This window comes from Bemisia tabaci, chromosome 5 (assembly GCF_918797505.1).
Source record: "Bemisia tabaci chromosome 5, PGI_BMITA_v3".
Lineage (NCBI taxonomy): Eukaryota > Metazoa > Arthropoda > Insecta > Hemiptera > Aleyrodidae > Bemisia > Bemisia tabaci.
The window spans coordinates 22,292,879-22,313,809 of record NC_092797.1 but is presented as its reverse complement, the minus strand read 5'-3'; the positions used below and the strand labels follow the sequence as shown (position 1 = coordinate 22,313,809).

At 40.7% G+C, this 20,931-nt stretch overlaps 1 protein-coding gene across 7 annotated transcripts in view; it reads left to right on the top strand.

The window, feature by feature from the left end:
- LOC109036555 (uncharacterized) overlaps window positions 1-20,931 on the top strand; it is a 426,442-nt gene that overhangs the window by 339,411 nt on the left and 66,100 nt on the right. For 6 of the 7 annotated variants that reach the window (XM_072300430.1, XM_072300431.1, XM_072300429.1 and 3 more), the window contains 2 exons: window positions 15,642-16,101; window positions 19,461-19,593. In XM_072300430.1, the coding sequence (XP_072156531.1) occupies window positions 15,642-16,101; window positions 19,461-19,593 (593 nt within the window). The remainder of the gene's footprint in view (window positions 1-15,641; window positions 16,102-19,460; window positions 19,594-20,931) is intronic. The other variant, XM_072300436.1, reaches the window with a different exon arrangement.

Here is a 20,931-nt window from a genome sequence, read left to right as displayed (position 1 = left end):
CGGGCAACCCTTCTGCGTAGAACGAGTTGGCCGGTGGGGACGGACACCTCGATTCGCGAGGAGGTAAAATATGTAAATCGTATTCGTCTCGCATTGCGCTCATATTGGCCGAGACTGTCCGATGTCCGAAACTAAATCTGCTGTCTGGAGACAGTAGGAGTCGCCTAGGAGGAGGGACAGCTTCAAGCGAAAGAATGCTTCCCACATCCATGTTTATGAGCCCCCGACTGGACGAGGAAACACTGTCGGAAAAGCTCACGGAGGAATTTAGATGGAGGTATTTTACCCTGTCGCTTGTCCCGTGTCTCAAATCGGAGCTCATGAATATCGCCCACATGACGTCATATGACGTGACCGTCTCATCGCGTCGCGACCCCCGACTCATGAAACACGCACATCCGACGTCGGGCAGTCGTGGCTCTCGGTTTTGCAGTCATCCGTGCGTTGAAATTGAAATCAACTCGTCGGAGCGGACTGCTTCGGATTACGTCTTCATCCGAGGGTTTAGCGCCTCAATTATTGGAATTTTATTCCGATGCGTGTCCGTCGGCCATCGTTTGCGGTCACATCACGAGCGATTTCCTGCCGATGAAATGCGGGCATTTAAATTTCTCGTCGATGTATTAATGTGGTCCGTTTGCAGGGTGTCCGCCATCCGTAAAACCGGAAATATCAGGAAATTCGATGTTTCAGGAGGATTGGTCATGGATCCGGAAATTTTGAATGCTTCTAACATTTTTCTGATAAGCATTCGATTCAGCTCATCAAATATTGAATTGTTAAATTATAAGAATGTCAATTTCTTTGCGTGAAAAATCAGAAAATATCGTCGTAAAAATCGGGAAAAATCAGGAAAATCGGCCATGGATCAGGAAATTCTGAGTGCTTCAAGCATATTGCTGATGAACATTCGATTTAATCCATCAAATATTATGATTAAGCGAGTGGCAATTTATTCGCGCAAAAAATCAGGAAATCTTGTCTAAAATATCAGGAAAAATCAAGAAAATCCAACATTAAATTTTAGTAAACATCCTGATTTGGAGCTGAGTCCAAAAACCAAAATCAGCGAACACGAGATAATAAATTGACCGTGTTAAGATTTGTTAGTTTTCTTCTTTTTTTTCGTAATTTCTTTTTTTTTTTCAAAATCAAATAAAGTGTAAAATGCTTGCGATGTATTGAATGCGGGCCGGGCTTCTCGGTGGAAAATGGTCGGTCCCTCGGAGTAACCACCGGAGCTGAAACTTAAAAATAGTTTGAAGATCTTCGGGTCGCCCGTCAGAGCGTGCATCCAGGAGAGATAACACGTTCTCATCTTTCAGGGATCAGTTGCTAGGCAACTGGCGGAGCATGCCTTTCATCTTCTTATCGGCAACAGGAAAACTCTTAGTGGCCGGAGGGATTCTTAAGACTTGGGGTTTCCTTTTCGCTCTCGTTCCTACCCACCACGCCGCGCCGCGCCGCTATGGCCGTGATGTGAGGAATCTCCCACAAGCTCAAAGGAACCGCTTCTATCTAATTTCTTTTCCCATCACTTTCATCTCACATTAAATCGACAAGATGTCTTGGGATCCCGAAACTCAGGTATTTCCTAGGTAGCGTGAAATGGGAATGTGAGTTAAGTAGTTAAGGTTCATCGAAGATTTTTCTCCTCGGTTTTTCTGCGTAGCTGTCCTCGGGGATTTAGAACAGCCTAGGATGTTGGATCGATTAGAATTGGGTTTCTTTGTCTCTTTCCTATATTTCTGAGCCTTTCAATTCAATCGGATTTTTCCTTGAATCGAAGAGCCAAGCCTCTTGATTTAAGCGGATTTCTATTTGAATCAAGAGTATTTTTTCGTGTCAATGTTTTTAAGCGTCTGGACTTTAGATCTAAGCTACTTTTTTACCAGTGTTTGGCAGAAATACGTCAATTTAATCATTAGTTTGAACTTTTCCACGCAGCTTGGGCACCGGGCACCTGCTACCGAGGAATAATGTTGAACTGTCGAATAATGGCGCCCAGCGCTTTTATATTCCGTTCGTAGCAGATTTTTCTCGATTCACCCTCGTTTTGTAGAATAAAGAGTTTGATGTTAGCAAGTAGGTCGTTATTTCTATCACAATAATCAAAAGTTGTAAGTTGCGCCGGAAAAAAACACACAGGACCCATGCACGGGCTATTGTCTGCACAGGGAGGTTTTGCTTTAAAAAATTGTCTACGAGGGATGTTATCATCTAATGGAAAATAGTTTGCAGCCTCACGCTGTACTTGGCGCTCGCTACTTTTATTCCAGTTGCCATTGAGTGAACAATCATTTCGAAACAATGTAGCCCTGCGAGAATGGGCTCGGGAGAGGTTACTCAATATCCAATCATAAAAGAGGAAAATAGAGGATGGACAAAACAATGATTTAAGCGTCATTAGCTTTTTACCCTGGCTTTACAATTAATATCCTTGCAGCCGGAGTGTGCATAAAATCACCATTTTATCAAATTACTCGTCAATGAACACATTAAATGTATTGGTCAAAATTACCCTTGAAATGAGAATAATTAAAGCGTATTGTTAGATATTTTGCCAAAGTTCAATTTAAACCCCGTTCGAGGCATTTTACGAACGGAACCTCCAACCTACCAACAAACTGGTATTTTCAAATAAGCTAAATTCAACACTGACTCCTTACCCTTAATTTCTCATATAAATAATGGCTTTCAGTGCTCGTGATGTTTGGCCGATCGATTTGAGCCTTTCCAAAATAAGTGGCTAAATTGATTCAGTATCGCAAATGCGTCAGCCTCAGAGGGGTCAAGCTGAAGAAAAAGGAACCAAGTTGGTGTCGATTCATGAATACTGGCAGCACTGGTTTTCTTCCAGTTAAACGTATGTAAAACAATCGATTCTTGGTGAGGCAGCTTTCCTCACTAAAAATCGATATTTTCAATGGATTTAAATAGAGAAAAAAAAGTGTTGCCAACTTGAAAACTTTTCACTGCACCAAGTTAAATCGAATTAAAAGCGAAAAGGAGTGTTTGATGGCTCTATCCTCTTCCACAAAACCCAAATTCAGGGATTGTAGTTCTATGCCTGCATAATTCTTCCCCGCATGGAATGTTTTACAGGAAAAAATGATCAGCTTATGAAGCTTAAAATCACCATTAACTAATTACCCCCTTCAAAATGCGTCTTGGCTACATTCTGTTTAGCTCAGTCCAAAAAAATCTTTAACATTTTATGTAATTCTATGCCTGCATAATTGAGACACTGTATGCGAAAAGGGCACTCTCGATTGCGGTGTTTCAGAATGTCTGTTGCTAATTAATCCCGTGGAGAATACTTTAATGGGTGATTTTTCCAGAATTCTTTCCATAGACAATTGTAGAAGCATAAGCAGTATTTAGTATTTCTAGTGAAATGGATGCACTCACTTTCTTTACAGTGAATGAAATATTAGAGGAGACTCCGAAACACTGCAACCGAGAGGTACCCTTTTCGCATCCAGTGCCTCAATTCTTCCCCGCATTGAATGTTTCACAAGAGAAAATGATCAGCTTATAAAGCTTGAAACTACCCTTTACTCACCCCCTCCCCCTCCAAAAATGCGTCTTGGCTACTTTCTGTTTAGTTCAGTCCAAACAAGCCATTAAAATTCATGTCATCCTCAGCTAAATTTTGGTGCTCACGCTTATTAGGTCTAACAGTTTGAATTATCTTTTCATCGAGAAGGATAACAAACGGGGAATGTATACTGTATCGAGTGTGGTACACATGAATAGGAGAACATTATTAAATCGGATAGCTGAGCATAGTATCAAGTGTAATCCTCGCACGCTTTAATGATATGCGAATGGGTTAGAGTGAAACCGTTTCAACGCCTCTGAACAGAGTTATCGGATCGGTATCTATTAGATGCTTTGTAAGGGAAGGTGCGCTATTGCTTTCATTGCACCGTAGTGCATGCTGTGTTGCCTGGTCTATTCAACGATACGAAACTAGATTTAAACGAAGAAAGTGGCATAGGTTCCGCAAGTTCCGTAAACCTATCACAAGGCGTGACAAGGTGGACAAGGCGTTTCATTTATAAGAAATGAACGAAAAAAATATGAAAGAATAAACATGAATGTGGCTTCATATTTTCAATTTCCGGCACCGCGCCAACATCACTGTGTTCGGCGCAATGCGTGAAGTATCCCTACAGTCTTGTAGGCGCTATGAGTCTCACGCTGTCCGCTGCTGACCAAGTGACCGCACTGTTTTTGACGCAATGCGTGAAGTATTCATGGAGTCTTGTAGGCGCTAATATGCTGACCGGCGCGCCGAGGGCTTCTCCTTTCCATCTCAAGTCCTCGTCATCATTGCTCTCTGCGCCGTGCCGCACCAGGCCATATTGTGTGTTTGGTTTCTCTCCCAACTAGACTAATGACTGACTCTTGTATCACCAAAAGACGAACGAATTAGAAATTACTGTACTTTAACTCTCATGAAATGAGAGATTTTGTCGCCTTTTCTCGTTAATAATTTTAGCGGCTCTGGTGCTTGCACTAGAGCTGCTATTCCGGACGGTCCCAGCTGGGGAGTATCAATGCAGCATGTTACATTGTAGAGACCGCGCGTTGGTTGATGGGAATCGGCGCCATTTTCGGCTATGTTCCTTGTCATGACTTTATTTTATTGTATACTGTTTTATTGTTAGTCAATGCTATGTTGTGTATTGTATTTTTGGAATCATGGTGATACAGTCAACAATTCAAAACTTGTTTGTGCTTTTATCTCGTGATGGAAAAAAATGTACTTTACGTTCAAAATTTGAAAATTTGAATTTTAAAGTTTTCGCGGTTAAGGAAGCTTTAACCACTGGGTTGGAGCTTCCTAGTCATTTACTCGATATCAGCTGATAGCAAACAAAGGTTACCAGGGAAACCGTAAACGTCTAACAACTATCGTGGCCATTGGGGCGATTATTGAAATGATATCGACTTTATGTCGCCGCTTACGACAGGACATAGCCCTATCTTAACTGTGTAATATATCGCAATTCGATATTGTTTTGATTTTTAAAAGGAGCAATTCATTCATACAGTTCCGATTAGTTTTGGCGAACGGGCCCTTAGCCTGCTTAGTACGTATAATCCCAAAACGCAGGAAAATAGATTGTAGGAAAATATTTGCATCGGAAAATCGTAACAATTTTCCCCTAGATGTCTTCCATTCCGAGTACATATTTATTGAAAACGGCGACTTTTTCAACAGTCCTATTTTTATCTACAACATCTAAGTGGCCCTTCATAATCATTTAATTTTGGCCCCTGGCCAGAAAAAGGTTCGGAAATTGCAGTGATTTTGCCGAAAATGCTGAAGTAAGTAAATTTGGGCATTTTTTTTCCTTCTTCAAACTCTGTGGAGAAGCACTTCTCCTCCAGTACATCTATTTTTTTACTTATCTCTCGCAAGGTACATTTACAGAAGGTGTGTTCCAGTATTAACAGTTCAGATTCGTTGTTTTTTTATTATAACGCTTATTTCGGAAAGCAATTATTACATTGTTCAATTCTACTGACTTTCAACACTCGATTATACTCCCGGCAAATTCTGCAGCAGCGTTTCAAATGTTGACTCTAATGCTTCCAACAGCCATCCGATGCCTAAGGGTTTATTCCTAGATTTAGGGATTTTCCGGAATTTCCAGGGATTTAGGGATTTTTCAGGAAATCTAGGGATTTTTTTTTGATGAGGTAAAGTTACCAAAAATCAACTTTTTAACCTCAATTATAGCTTCGACAATCGAAAACATTTTTTCATCTATATTTTGTAGGCCTTTTTGGCAACACTATTTTCCCCGCAAATAAGCCGGAAATTAAAACGATTGCGTCCTTCGATGTACTTGACATTCAACTGCATTCAACCTGTTAATAATAAGAAATCAACTAATATTCTTTCATTTTATTGGTCTGGATTAGCACTGCTTTCAGAGAGCGCCAAAATTCAAACGAGCCAATCAGATTTAAATATTGCAAATCGCTACATCGAATGACATCATGATTCTTCATAAAAAAATGGCGCTTTTTGCAAAATCTAGGGATTTTTTAAGTATATTTGAGCAAATCTGGGGATTTAGGGATTTTTAGCGAAATCTAGGCATTTTTTTTCTTCCCCGCTAGGGATTTAATATCGGATGACTGGCTTCCAGTATCGTAGCGTTGATCGTCGCTGATGTCGAAATGGAACCTAATGCCGGACTTACTGTAACACCTCCATTCCTCAATTCCGGTGAGGAATACGTCTCTACCCTTAACTCAATATAAATATACAAATTGATAAGTGAGTGCTTTAGTCTCCTGAAAACAGAATTGCGAAACTTAAAATTGGAGAAAAATGATGAGTAAATGAAAAAATGGAACCAATTGATGGGATATGTCGCATGCCATTCTGACACAAAATATGGCGTCTATCGAATCACCTTAACTAAATAAAATAACCAAATTTTCAACTCTCAAACTATCAACTATCAACTATCAAAATTCAAACTATCAAAATTTCCAACAATGACAAAAATGATTGTAATATACCTATAATGTAATGAAATATACACGCTCTAATCATTTAATTTGTATTACCTTTATGTTATGTACCTACATGTTATACTATTTTTATAATAAATTTTGCCAACATGCTTTTCAATTCAGTCTACAACATTTCATTCCGACGTGGCAATAATGATTTATAATGCCCCTAAACATTAAAATGAATTACAATAGTAATGCCGCATTATAATGTCGTATTATACATCGCAACGATTCATGTCCTACTGATTATTGATTATTGTAAGATGAATTCTGTTTTCTCTGATTGTATGTTTCATACGTGCGAAGCAAGTACGGGTCACTAGAAACGTGGTTCGTACGGGTGGCTGATGAAATTGATCTTCGAATACCTTTTGATGAGCTAGGGAAATGGAACCATCTGCATCTCATGGACAATAAATAGTTGCCGTAATTAAGGTCATCCCGTGATTAAAGTGCCGTGATTTAAGTCATAAATTCTTCATCTAATTCTTGATTCATCTCCAAAATGTCTGCTAAAGCTTTCATGCGCTTCTCCTTGTATGCATGAATGAGCAAATTGGGTATCGAACAAGCGGACACTTTTTGAAAATTTAGATGATTCTGGACAATATCGTACAGAAGTCCACGAGCTGCAGATAGAACCATTACCTCTAGCTCATCAAAAGTTATTCGAAGATCATTCAACAACCTCTTTGACAAGTTGCAAAAACTTTTCGTTAACAATAGTGTCACACGGTACTAGGAATATTTACTATTTAACGAACCTTATATTTCCCTGACTCAGTCCTAAATTATAGAAGTATGCGTTACTTTTCCAGCAATCCAAAAAACAATTATACAAAAAACCAATACCTACACTTTCAGTTATAAAAATGCAAATTTTTTGCAGCCTCGCTAAACGACTTATCAACCAGAGATTTTTAGGAAGCGGACCTCCAAAGAGCTTTCAAAATTAAAAGTATACAACAAGTGATAATGCCATGTATTCGCCATATCAAAGCCCAATACACATTTATACACCGGCTACGTAAATCTGCTAAGTTACAAAACATGAATCGACAGTTGTCGGATTGTACATCAATGACAAAATGTGTCTAGGCCCTCATTCTTGACTACAACTACTGCCCCCAGAGCCGCTCTCCGACGCCAATGCGTTGGAGCTTCCTGCTTGTTTTATCTGAATCCGATTTTTTTTTGATACCTACATTTGAAAAATTGCAACATTTGCCGCTCCCTAAATTTGCCGCCATGGGCCGCCCCCAAATTCGGCCCTGGTGAAAGCTGGAATTCGACCTCATGACTAAACAGCTTGTGTTGCATGGTCATATAAAGAGAATGACGGAAGACAGGTTGCCAAAGAAAATGTTATATTGGGTTCTTTCTGGGAGGACGCGAAGGAGACGCGCATTGAGGGGATGGCAACAGGGAATTTTACAAGAAATGAGTGAGTGCCAACTCCCAGAAAGACTTTAGGAGGATAGGATACTGAGGCGGTTAGACGCCGCTGTCGCAGAGCGTCAGAGCGCGCTGTGATAGCCGCTCTTTCGTATGTAAATTCAGTGAATCAGATAGTTCATGCATATGATTTCGACTTCCCAAAACCCCAAGCGTTATCAATAGAACCAACCCAGCAATGTGATTTTGTTATTAAATCTCTTGATTTTCCTGTGATGCGTTTCTTAGATGTTGGAGGTGACAAGATTGTTACCACTTCTGGGTACTGATTTTATTGTCTTCATATTTTGGGCCCCGTGGCCTCTCCAAGGATAATGAGCAAAGTTTTTTTTATTTCCAAGTCTCTAGACATCCGAGTAAAATCAAGAGCCAGATAAATAACTTTTCGACGCTTAGTTAGGTAGGCTCTGTCTGATTGTTCTGTCTAACTGCCCAAGTTGGGCGAAAGTTCCCTCGTGTAAAAGAAACTACGAAATAGCTCGTCTATCAAGCAGATCATACCTCGGCGGTACTCGTTACAACCCCAGTCCTGCCGTGCCGAGGAAAAACGCCGTATGAACCTTCAGGCGTTGCCAAATCTCTTCAGATAAAGTACGAATTTTCAAGCTAATATGTCGATATTTTTCCTCCACGCTGGAAATAAAAGTAGCTTGGATCTAGAGTCCGGACTCTTGAAAACAATGACAAGAAAAAATACTCTTGATTCAATCGGATTTTTGCTTAAATCGAGAACCAATCCTCTTAATTTAAGCGGATTTCCTGTTGATCCAAGCAAAAATCCGATTGAATCAAGAGTATTTTTTCTTGTCATCGTTTTCAAGAGTCTGGAATCTAGATCCAAGCGACTTTTTTTTCCAGTGCAAATTTCGGACCATTTTGTCTACAATTCAATCTAAATTATCTGGAAATTTCAAGGAGAAATACGCTTAAATTTCCTCAAACATGAATGTTTTGCGCGGGGAAATTTGGCAACTCTCGAATGTTCACACGGCATTTTTCCTAGCACGGCGGAGTTTGGCGAAGCTCAACCGCGATTCAACCCCAGAGGTTTGCTCGGGGTTGGAGGTGGGAACGAGAACGCTCCATTCCCGAGCCAAAGTTCGGGCACCTCCTCCGTAACTCGTTGCTCTTTATTACGGAGATCCCACCTCCGGCCTCAATCACAGTCGAGTCGAGGATCCGGAGTTGAACGGCCAGCGAGTCTTCAGCGACACTGCGAGCGTAACAACTGATGATGGAGCGCCAAGTTTGATGGGGTGCGATTAGCATGACGCCGGTGAGACAAACGATATTGCGCGCAATCACGGGACGGGATCCTGCTTCCTTTGCCGTGTTAAGGAAGAACGCCGTATGAACTTTCGGGAGTTGCCAAATTTCCCTCGATAAAACCTGTATTTTTTACTAAATGTACGCATATTCTTCCTAGAGTCCCTTTATACTGAGAGTCAAGACAACACCCCCTCGTGGAGTCACAAACGGGAATAAAGATTATAGAAATTGAACGTTTTTTGTAATCTTTGATGCCCACTCTCAAATTCCTTTTTCCGTTCCTTCTCTCATTCCGTTTGTTCCTTGCCGAACCCGAAATTCCCTGATCCATTCCGGATCATAATCTTTGCAATCGGTGAAAATGTAATCTTTGTTCCCGTTTGTGACACTGTGAAGCCTAAAATACGGGAACCAATCAGAAATGGATTCACTTTGTCTTGACTCTCAGTATAAAGGGGCTCTAATTTTTCCTTGAAATGTTCAGATATTTTAGATTAAATTAAATTGTGTACAAAATTGTCTGAAAATTTGAGAAAATAATATTCACAATCTTCCCAGTATTTTTGGTTCTTATTGGAGGAAACTCGGCAACGTCTGAAGGCTCATACGGCGTTCTTCCTTAGCACGGCAGTTCAGGTTTATCCGTCGGCTTCAGCCAGCCCTCCACCCCCAGCCCCTGTCTGCTGAACCCCGCTCCTCCGCCCACCGCCATCCCATCTCACCTTGCCGCCCCCGCCCACCGCCTTCATTAGGGCGCAAGTTATGCTCAGCCGTTGATGTCTGATGTCCGGAGTGCTAGGATATTAGTCTAGCGCCCGAATTGCCACGAAGGAGCTCACCAACCGATTTCGTCGAGATTAACTTTCGCAGCGAAAACTTACTTTTTATGCCGTGTGAAGCTTCCTCGAGGCGCACAGTAAAGAGATGTACTCGTTACCCTGGCGAGAAGTCAATGTCTTCGGTGATAAGTGCAGGAGAAGTCAGTGAATTGATTTCAAACTAGGGACGATTTCAGCAGTTAGTAACAGTTAGTCGTTTAAATTTTCCTTGCTGAGAAAATAGGAGTTTTGTATCGCCACTCGCTCTAGTGTTCATTTTTTTTCTCTGAACTAAATTGACAGTTCTAGTAGGAAAAAATTCTCTGAAACGGCGGTTGATGAGGAAAAAAGAGTGGCAATTTTGAAAATATTGCTTGCCACTCGCGCGATTCACTTAAAATTGGACGTAGTTTCGGATGATTTCTTTGAAATGTACCGAATTCGATTGAAACCGGGAAATTGCTTCGAAAAACGTTTTGAGAAGTATGGTATATAAAGATCGAAAAATTTATATTTTAGTATGTTTTACACCCAATTGTGACAATCGTAAAACTACATTATGAATAAATTAAGTGTAGAATTTTTTCGATTTTCTATCGAGTTTTGATGTATTCCGTGGTCACAAAACGTAATTACATTCAATTTCCACTGAGACTGATTTTTCCTCGTAACTTTTCATCCGCTGTCAACGCCTTGCGGCGATTTTACACTTTCCTTCAGAAACAGTATATATTTTTGCTGTTTCTTAGCCTCACTTAAATCATTTTTTTCTTAATAAATTTCTCGGCGATTTCATTATATTTACGTCTCGGCAGCCTTTAATGAAATCTGTCTTCATTTAAATATCTTGCAGTGAACGGCGTTCTCTTATTGAGGTGGGGGTAGAGGTAGGAGCTCGAACGACTGCGGCGTGTCTGGAAAATTGCGGGGAACGGGGCTGGTGCGTTCAGAGGGGAAACCTGGTGTTTAAAGTGAATTATCTACGTTAGTTCTCAACATAGCCGCCAGATTTCTCCGCTTCAGTGCATCCCTCCATAGGTTTGAAACCGATAAATTACGAGAGGGTGATTTGACGCAATCGATCTATTATCGGAAGAATTTGGCGCTGAAGTTTGTGTACCAACATACATTATTAACTTTGAGTTAGCAATTGATGTAGACGTATTATGGCTACAATATTCAAATGAAGAGAATGTTGCCAACCCTTAAATGTTTGTTTAGTCGTTTCCGAATTTCTCAGTTAAAATGGAGAATTTGAAGGTGTCTGAAATTTGGTAGCGGCACGATGGCGCTGAGCGTGAACCCTCAAAGCTCTGCTATTTGCTGCCATTGAGGTGTCGCTCAATTTCAGGAGGAAAGTTGAAAAAGGAGGCCCGAATACGTCTCTTTCATCTGCGACTGTGTTGCTCCCGTAACCTTTGAAGTACCACCACAAATGAGACAATCAAAACCACCACAACGTGGAAGTAGAGCAAGAGAAATTATGAGAGCTGATCACGGCGCAGAGATACAACTATTCGTGCTTGATGGATGTCCGAGTTGCGTCTGTCAAATTGAAGGCGCCCTGGCGCGAGATGTGCAAACTCGCAATGCTCCGTTCTCTGCTTTGGGCAGCCTCTCCTCCGACATTCTTTGCACACGTCCATACCACACTAACTGGGAAAATTTCCTAATTTTGTAATAAAATACTCCTTAATTTCCCTTTCCAGGTAAATTTGTAATAAATACTGTGAAATTAGCTTATGAAACACTTTCAATTCTTAACTACTGAGAAGCGATGCGTGAGGATTTCGCGAGAAGAAGCGAAAAATGTCTTCCATCTGTAGAATCCTGATGTCTGGATCATAAAAGAATGAAACTGAATTCCTGATTTTTTGCAAGATATTTTTGCTACTTCATGTTTTTCGCTTGAACAACAATGCCGGAGATTTGATTTAAACAAGAAATTCTGACATCGTCGGGAAGAATTTCTTATTTATACAGATTAAAGCATAAACTAAATTAGGGAATCAACTGCTTATTCCATCGCTGTTAATAAATTGCGCAGTTCGCGGGGTAAATTGTTGATTTTGTTCTTATTTTTAATTTAGCCAAGATAAGTGGTGCCTGGAAGCCTAACAGATTTTCATTTCCTTCTTCCTGCTGCGTGTCCTCTTATTCCGCGTTTCCCCTTTCTTCTCCCCCACCTGTTACCACTGCACCGCCCCTCCACAAATATTTTCCCACCCTCAAGTAGCTAATTACTCGCTACAGCGTTGCCACGTTGCAGATCAAATAATCGAGAGGACACATCGACATTGTTTTACTTCTTTTCAATGAGAAAAACGCGTCTATTTTTGGACGGATTCCAGACCAAGTGCGTCAGACGTTGCCTAATTTTCTGAAATGGTTTATTTTTTCAAGAGAAAATTAAAGGACACTGGAACAACTTGAACTTTTTTGAGTGCATTTTTCATAATCTTGGGTAAATTCACAGAATGTTTAAAGGCGTTAAGTCTCGCGGCTACACTGAAAAAAATATGGTAGATTTTACCATACTCTGACACATAGTGATATGGGTACGGTAATAAACACCAGAACTCTAAGAGTTCTGGTGAATACTACCACAATTCTGGTCATTTTCACTAATTAGTATCACCGTGTAAAAAATCAAGCAGAATTACAGGAGATGTTACCATACTTTTTTTCAGTGTAATATTTGAAAGATCGCAGGTTCGGAAACCCTTTCGTATTCGGTAGCTTTGGCTGGTGTGCTCACTTATAATCCTGTAAAAGAACTTCTGAAACATTTTCGCGATTTATTTCAGGAGATGCACTCTTCATTTTATTTCCTTTTGTCATTACAGCCCTCCACCGCCCGCCATATTTTGTCCCGTCTGCACTCGTGTTCGTGAGACTCGTTCATGACTCTGTCTCGAGCCCCCACTCGGCGAAAGATGAAGTACGCTCAACAGTATGAGTCGTTTTCACGACGGCAATCCGCCCTCGTTTCGTTTTTCAGCTCTTTTTACCTTTTTCTGAATCTCCAACTTCTGGAGCTTCGTCCTACCTGACGCGGATCAATTCTGCCGTGCTGAGGAAAAACACCGTATGAACCTTTAGGCGTCGCCAAATTTCCTTTAATAAACCCCGACTTTCTTAGTAAACTTATGAACATTTTTCTTCCAATTTTTCAAATAATTTTGTTCGCAATTTCGCCTAAAGTTCCTGAAAATTTCAAGGAAAAATATTCTTAACTTTCCGCAAAAGTAAACGTTTCATCGGAAGAAATTTGGCAACTTTCGAATGCTCATACGGCGTTCTTCCTGAGCACGGATCAATCCGTGTCGCAAACACGCTCCGCAGGGTTCCCAGTTCCGCTACAACGTTTTTAATCATCATTCGATGGGTACATCCTGCAGATCGTCGCGTTTTTTGGAGCCTTTCAAGTTTCAACCGAGGGACAAAGACTCGTAAAAATTCTAAGGCAGCAGAGGCAACCTGTAGGTCGTTACGGATCCCTGTTTTTCCCTTTGAGTCGTTATTTTCTTGTTATGCTCTATTGTTTTCATGCTTTCGAGTCATTTTGGAAGATATCCGTGAGACCCCTTCAACCAAAGAAATCCTCTCGAAGTAAATAAGATTACACTTGGCTAAATCAAATACATTTCAAACGTTTTATTATGTGACCCTCTAGTCGACAGTATACCGAATTTGTGACTTTATTGATGTACTTTGCATGTACTTCATAAGGATCAGTGCGCGCTGTGTCGCTTCAAAAATTGACGCTGTCCGATGAAAAATTAAATTTAGCGTGTAAGTATAGTCGGACCGCGTTTAGGAGAAAGGAACCAAGCCACATCAGCTATTGCCGGAATGTAACCGGGCAATTTAATTTTTCCCAGGAGAATGTTTGTGCGGATTCATGTGAAAATTTTAAGATATTTGCTTTTGACTGTATTGCAACCGACATACTGTCACAACTTGGTAGATACAGGGTTATTCAAAAGTCACGCACCACTGGCCTTAACTTTAGTTCTAATTATGATATCGATTTGCGGTTTAAGACGTTTTTCCTCCTATCGAGAGTGAAATTTTTTTAGGTACTTTCCAGTTTTTGATCCCCTCGGGGGGCAGGGGGCGGGGGGCAACTCCAAAATTTCAAATGGCCACCCCCCTCATGGCCAGTGGTGCGTGACTTGTGAATAACCCTGTATGAGTGAAAGCTATACGGAGCGCCTTCATCTTTCCGCCATACAATTTTAACTACACCGAAGCGCTATAAGTGGAAGTCATCTTTTTTTTCAACAAATTGTTTTTTCCAATTTCCTAAAACTTGTGGATCGTATTCGATGTATCAAACAGGCGTTCTATCGCTGAGATTGTATTGGTATAAATTGGTTCAACAGTTAAACGTAGCCTCTGAAGTCAATCGAGTAATCTGTGGGAACGGGTTTTTATGATTGATTTTAAATTCTTATGAGTACCACATGACAATGAGAAGTGGAATTATTTGGAATTTCCTTTTTCTCAGCTTCTCTACCTTAAATCCTAAACTTTTTGTTTGAGATTATGTTCAATGAAGAATTTGCATACAAAAATTTTAGTTCTTCATCTGAAAGCGCGCTTAATTAGCTGAGTTCGGAGTATTTTTCATAATTTTTTTCTGACATGGGAAATTGGAGAAAAATTGATTTAAAAGTGAGAAAATGTGCCGCCTTATGACGTCATCTGGCGGAATTTCCCATTTAAACACATGTATTTTAGCAAAATCGGTTATTTTGTCATATCTCCTCTAATAACTGCTCAGTTTGTGAATCAAAGGTACCTTCGTGTTCAGTTTAACTCAGTAGATTCCACTTAATTACGAAATTCATCGAATTTCAGACCCTTCCAAGTTCTTAATTGCTCTGAACTAAAAGATTCATCAAACCACCATCAAGTACGATCCATTTAATCCTCGCCACTGAAAAAAATACTTGTGTTCACAGGGCTCCTGCACTTCTTTGGTAACAGTCACAGAAGCTTCCGTTATGAAGACAGAATACTCTGTTCCCACGACCGAAGTTCTGCTCTCACAACAGAAAAATTCTGTATGTGTAACAAAGGAACTGCAGGAGCCCTGTGAACAGAAGGTTCCGTCGTCAGCACCATCTATTTTTTCCTGTGTACTTAGTAAAGAACCTACTTTTTTGAGCGGATCTTTGACTACACTGGGAAAAAAACACATTGTATCTAGAGTCCAGACTCTTAAAAACATCGACAAGAAAAAATACTCGTGATTCAATAAGATTTAAGCTTAAATCAAGAACCAAGCCTCTTAATTTGAGCGAATTTCCTTTTGATTTTAGCTTAAATCTGATTGAATCAAGTGTATTTTTTTCTTGTCAATGTTTTCAAGAGTCTGGACTTAGGATCCAATGTGTTTTTTTTCCAGTGAAGGAACTGCAGGAGCCCTGTGAACAGAAGGTTCTGTCGTCAGCACCATCTATTTTTTCCTGTGTACTTAGTAAAGAACCTAGTTTTTCGAGCGGATCTCTGACTAATGACGGCATTCGTTTTGTTTGTTTTCAGGAACGATGAGGTGCAGAGGTCTCTGGAGCTGCTGGACCGCGTTTTATCGGAATTCGACGACTTGGAGAACGGGAACTCGAACAGCCCGGTGGGCGTCACGACGGCGGTCAGATCCCAGTCGGCCCCGGCGACAACGACGACAAGAACGAGCGGGAGCAGCGAGACAGAGACCCCCTGGGGGGCGGCTCCCCGGAGGACGAGAGCCCCTCGCTCGGGCACCAGTCCGAGGACGACGGCTACATGAGCATGAACGGGAAGCGAACCAAATTGCTCCTCAACTTCCGCGAGAACGGCCCCGTCATCCTGCCCCGGGCCCCCCGCCGCCCCCCGCGCCCGACCCCGACCCGGAGCCACCGCCGCCCCCGCCCCACGCCCACAACGCCTACCACGCCGCCGATCAGCCCGATTTCCCGCCGCCCCCCGAGGAGGCGGAGCGCATCATCTCCACCCTCCTTCCAAGGTCAGTATTCTTCTCCTTATCACAAATAAACAACCAGATATGTTTTCAAAAATGATGGAGGTCTTGCGTGTGTCAGGCATTTGCGATTTTAATATTTGCCCTTGTGTAAAATTTTGCGAGAGATAGGCTGGTGCAATTAGATTTATCTGCAACAAACTCAAAAACTCAAAAGAAAAGGTCTCAAAGTTGAGGCCGTAATGGAGGGGATACCCATGCTATCCGAGAGTCCACCTCCTTATCGAGTCAAACTCTCCTTGCAAAATGTAGGGAGCAAATACATTAACATGGTTGTAACTTTGTTCGGGGATTCTAAAACTGAAAACTCGGCAACCCTGGTCATGTATTTGCACCCTATCTTTGCATGATGAGTTTGACTATATAGATATAAGGGTAAACTCATTCTCTTAACTCATTTTTCTTGAAAATGTGATCGTATGGGCCTTATTTTTTCTGTGCACCCCAGTCTAATTTTGGGGGCTACTGCATGAGTGCATGTGACGGTCTATGCGAAAAGAGAACACAATTTATTTAAAAAAGCCGATATTATTTGATGGAGGCCATTGGATTGGTCGGATCGAAAATAAGAGGTTTAACTCAAGTTCTTTTAAGTTCAATTCATTTTCCTCTCCTCGATCACCTGAAAAGAAAATTAATTTTTTTGTAAACCTCGATTAATTATCAATAAAAGAGCAAACGTTCAGTCGTACCGTAATCAAAGCTTGAAGCAACGTGAAAGAAATGAATTGTCGTAAATGAATTTCATGCTCCGTAATGAAAAACTAGGTGCTGTAAAAATATTAGAAGAAATTCGTATTTCCTCGTTAGTAATTTTATTGCTGACTTATTTCTCATCTACCATGTGCTATTACAAAATCATCTTTCAAAGTTTTGAAGTGGTTCTCTTATCGTCATTGAAAGGAAGGAGAAAAATGCCAAAGCAGCATTGAAAGGGATGAAGAGGTTTCAAAGTTCATTAAGCTTCACTAACCAGGAAAGAGAAGAGGAGGCAAAAAAGTCAATCGCAATGAAAGGCAAGAATTATGTTGTAGGTCTGTCATGATTTTGACCCAAATAAATTTGACCGCGCTTAGCTGAAAGGAACCAAGTCACATCAGCTATTGCCAAACATAAATGAGAAATTTAAAATTTTACATAAAAACGGTTGTGCGGATTTTGTGCAAATTTCAGTGAATTTTCTGCATAGCGCATTTAAAACTTTTCATGTTATCCTCACAAACGCTCTCTTGTAAAAAATTAAATTTTCCAGTTACATTTGGCAATAACTGATGTGGCTTGGTCTCTTTCTGCCGAACGCGGTCCAATTCAGGTCGAAAAAACAATGTCTCCAACTTACGAAGTTCCTCATAATTGAATCAGTGAGTTCGAAAACACACCAACTCGGTAACTCGAAATCACTCAATTTTCATAAGAGACGGTTCATTTTTATGAAAGTCATTATTGAACTTAGCGCATCTGTTCCAACTTGGACCTTTAGAATGTCCTTAAGTGCTTTTATTACGGCACCAAAAATCTCTTTCTTAGACTAATTTCTTCATTTACTGTTCGGTTTCGTGTGTGTCTTGATTCTTTTCATTTTTCCGAGTTGATGTGTTTTCGTTCTCACTGATTCAATTTATTTTGGCATTTTATCAAATTTTAAGGTCATTATTGACCGCGCTCTTTCGTTTCCAGCCATACAATCCCTCCGAAACTGAATAAAATTTTGAAGCCTCGAAAAGCGCGTCATTAGATTTGTCATGGCGAATCTGAAAATATTCCAACATCCATCTAAAATTTAGGCACTGGGATGATGATCACTTTAGGCGTTATATTTTATGCAAATATCTCGGTGACAGCCAGCAACGATGGGTCATTTCATCCGACTCCGCGGTGCGGGGTGCGGTGTCGCGCGGAACGTCCAAAGAGACGGATGAACGTCGGGAAAGGGAGTCGTCACACGGACGAACGCGAGGTCAAAATGAGCTGCGAATTCATTTTTAATGGAATGAAAAATTGATGCGGTGCCTCGCTATTTATTCAAGAATTTGAAAGCGGTGTTTACTCCCAACTTTCCGCTCTCAGCACTGCAAATTGGTGTCCATTAAAAAGTTACCGCCTGGAAGTTGCTGAAAGTCGAGTAGAAATGTGACTCAGACGCCTGTCTTATTTATGCCGGGCAAATATTTCGCCTCCTCGAGCTTCGCTAACGAGTGCCGACGAGAATCCCCCGTATCAGTCGCTTATCACTTAACCTCGTCAAATTAATGAGCTTGTCTGTGTTTCTTATCCTGCCAGCCCAAACTGCCTGTTATGTTTAAAATAATCGAATTAAGTAAGGTGTCAGCCCTGAAAGGGTCATCGTTGCCCCGCATTTTTGCCTTAAGAAAAAAAAGAAGAAGAAAGAGGTAAAGTAAGAAAACAGTGATCTTATTAGCCTAAATGAAGATAAAAAGATCTGATCAAACGGGCCTATAGTTCGGCGGTCAATGTTGAACACAGCAATTTCCGTGCACCAGTTTTTTTTTTTTCGGGGGGGAGCGGGGTTATATGTATCTGCCACCCTTGTATCACCAATCACCGATTTTTACTGTATCCCCCAATTTTAATCACTCCTAACAAGACCACGCTTATACATTGCTCAAAACGATAGATTACATTTTGCAATAAGGAACCACTATTTCTGGCCCATTTTAGGAACAACATACATGCCATTGGTTTCCCTATGCAGATATGTACTTTTATCGGAGAGCCATATATAGAGGTCCCTTTTGTAATCCAGATGTTTGCCGTCATTTTGCCTGTCATTTGAAAATTCATATCTGTATTAATAATGGACCCAATAACTTGTGATCTGAAATGTAGATACGGATCAAGATTTTCGGCCAATGATTAAGGCCTAGTATTACCATTATACGATTTTGTGAAACGCACCTGCACAGCCGACCGAGCTTGTACTTGTTTCAGACGGGCGACATTACATATTCAGGGTGTCTACAAGTCCGGTATTTTAGGAAAGTTCGGAAATAATACTGATTTTTTAAGGGCGGTCCGGAAATACTAAAAAAGTGCGGAAATTCTGTCAGAAGGTCCGGAATTTTCCATTTTTGTTGCAATTTAAGAGGGAAATTCAAATTTTTGAAATTTTTCCAATTTTGTCAAATGGAGGTACTGAAAATGAACTGAATTTTTCCGTTGAGGAGGTACTAAATTCCTTGGGAATGTACTGAAAAAGTACTGTAAAAGTACTGATTTTTGGCCAGCCTGTTTTAGTAGACACCCTGATATTTATTTATTTTGTAAATTATGTATACGTATATATCAAATGAATTGTTATATCTCTTGTGTTTGACTGTTTTCAGAGTTTCACCCGGAAATTCTATTCAGAGAAGTAACTGGAGGCGAAAAGAGGAGATCCTAAAAAAAGTGAGCCACAGCTTTCAGGGACCGATTTCGGACGAATGCAGAGTTAGTTCAGCGACTCAAACAACCCTGGTAGGCCTTATTTTTCATTTTGTCTCATTCCTTGAATCCTTAAACATATTATGTCAACGCCAAGTTTTTAAAACATCACCCCCAACCGAGGGTTGACTGGTGTTACCGGAAAAGTTGGATCAAGAGTCGTCCGCCTACACTCCCAAAAGTTCAAAGGGGAGGAACGCACCAGAGCAACTCTGTGTTTTTTCCTTGTTCATGGATTAACATCTCGTCACACTGTTTCCAAATGTGCTTAAACCATCACAACGCTGTTGAGATTATCCGGTTGAAGATTATTTCAAATCCAATACAAAGGGTGGCAACGTTTTTAAGCTGTCATATTTTTACTTCTCTCGTTTACCCCACCACTTCAAAATGTACTCCGCATCCCTCGTGAGTTTTCCTTTCCGCAATTTTTGTTTCTTCTTTATTTTTCTCTCCGTGATAAAACGGGGTAAATGCTTTCCAAGTTTTTCTTAGGGGTTTTCTCGTGCCATCAAAATTCTACACATGTAGTCTTGAATATTCGCTCGTGCCTTAAAAGAATTAATATTCACCCGAGCTTTCTACTGTCACTGTTCAGAACTTCAACTTAAGACATTAAATTCCTAACAGACGGTTACATATGAGAGTTTGATTCTGGACGCATCTTCGAGCAGTTCGCTTTTCCCTCAAGCTCTTTCTTTATTTCTCTCTTTCTTTAGCCCTTGAGGGCTAGAGTACCTTTATAGGGAGAGTATGGACAACTCGAAAATTTGGAGGTTAAGTTTGATCAGGTCATGTAGCTCTTGGGGCCCAAAATGGCAGCCAACCTTTGAACTCGAATTATCCAGTGGCACTAATTTTAATTGCGAGAGAAGGTAAAGTGATCAATAATTATGTAAGCAGGTATAAAACTTTGATTTCACATACATTTTCTCAGTTTCAAAGTGTCAATCCTTAAAAACGCTTGTTTACAATACGCTGTCGGCCCTATTGATCAATATTTCAAATGCGTAGGTTGGCAGCGGCACTTTTCTTGTGATTTTCGTTTTTCACGTTGTCGCCCTTTTGGGCCCTAAGAGCTGCATAAATCGAGTTGTCCATACTCTCCCTATAAAGGTACTCTAATGAGGACCTCATACCTCTGAAAGTAACATTATTGTTAGATAAATGTAATCTGGGGATTAGAATGTAGGACCTCTTCAAAATGGCACTTTTGGAACATGCAGCATCGCGGCTTGGACAATAAATTACCGACAGTCCGTCCTAGAACATTTTACCGTCTGAAGAGTTTTAATTAGAATTTTTCTTCCAAGTTCCTAAACAACAATTAACGCTGACAAGGGACCCACAGCTCAAAGCACCCCTATTTAT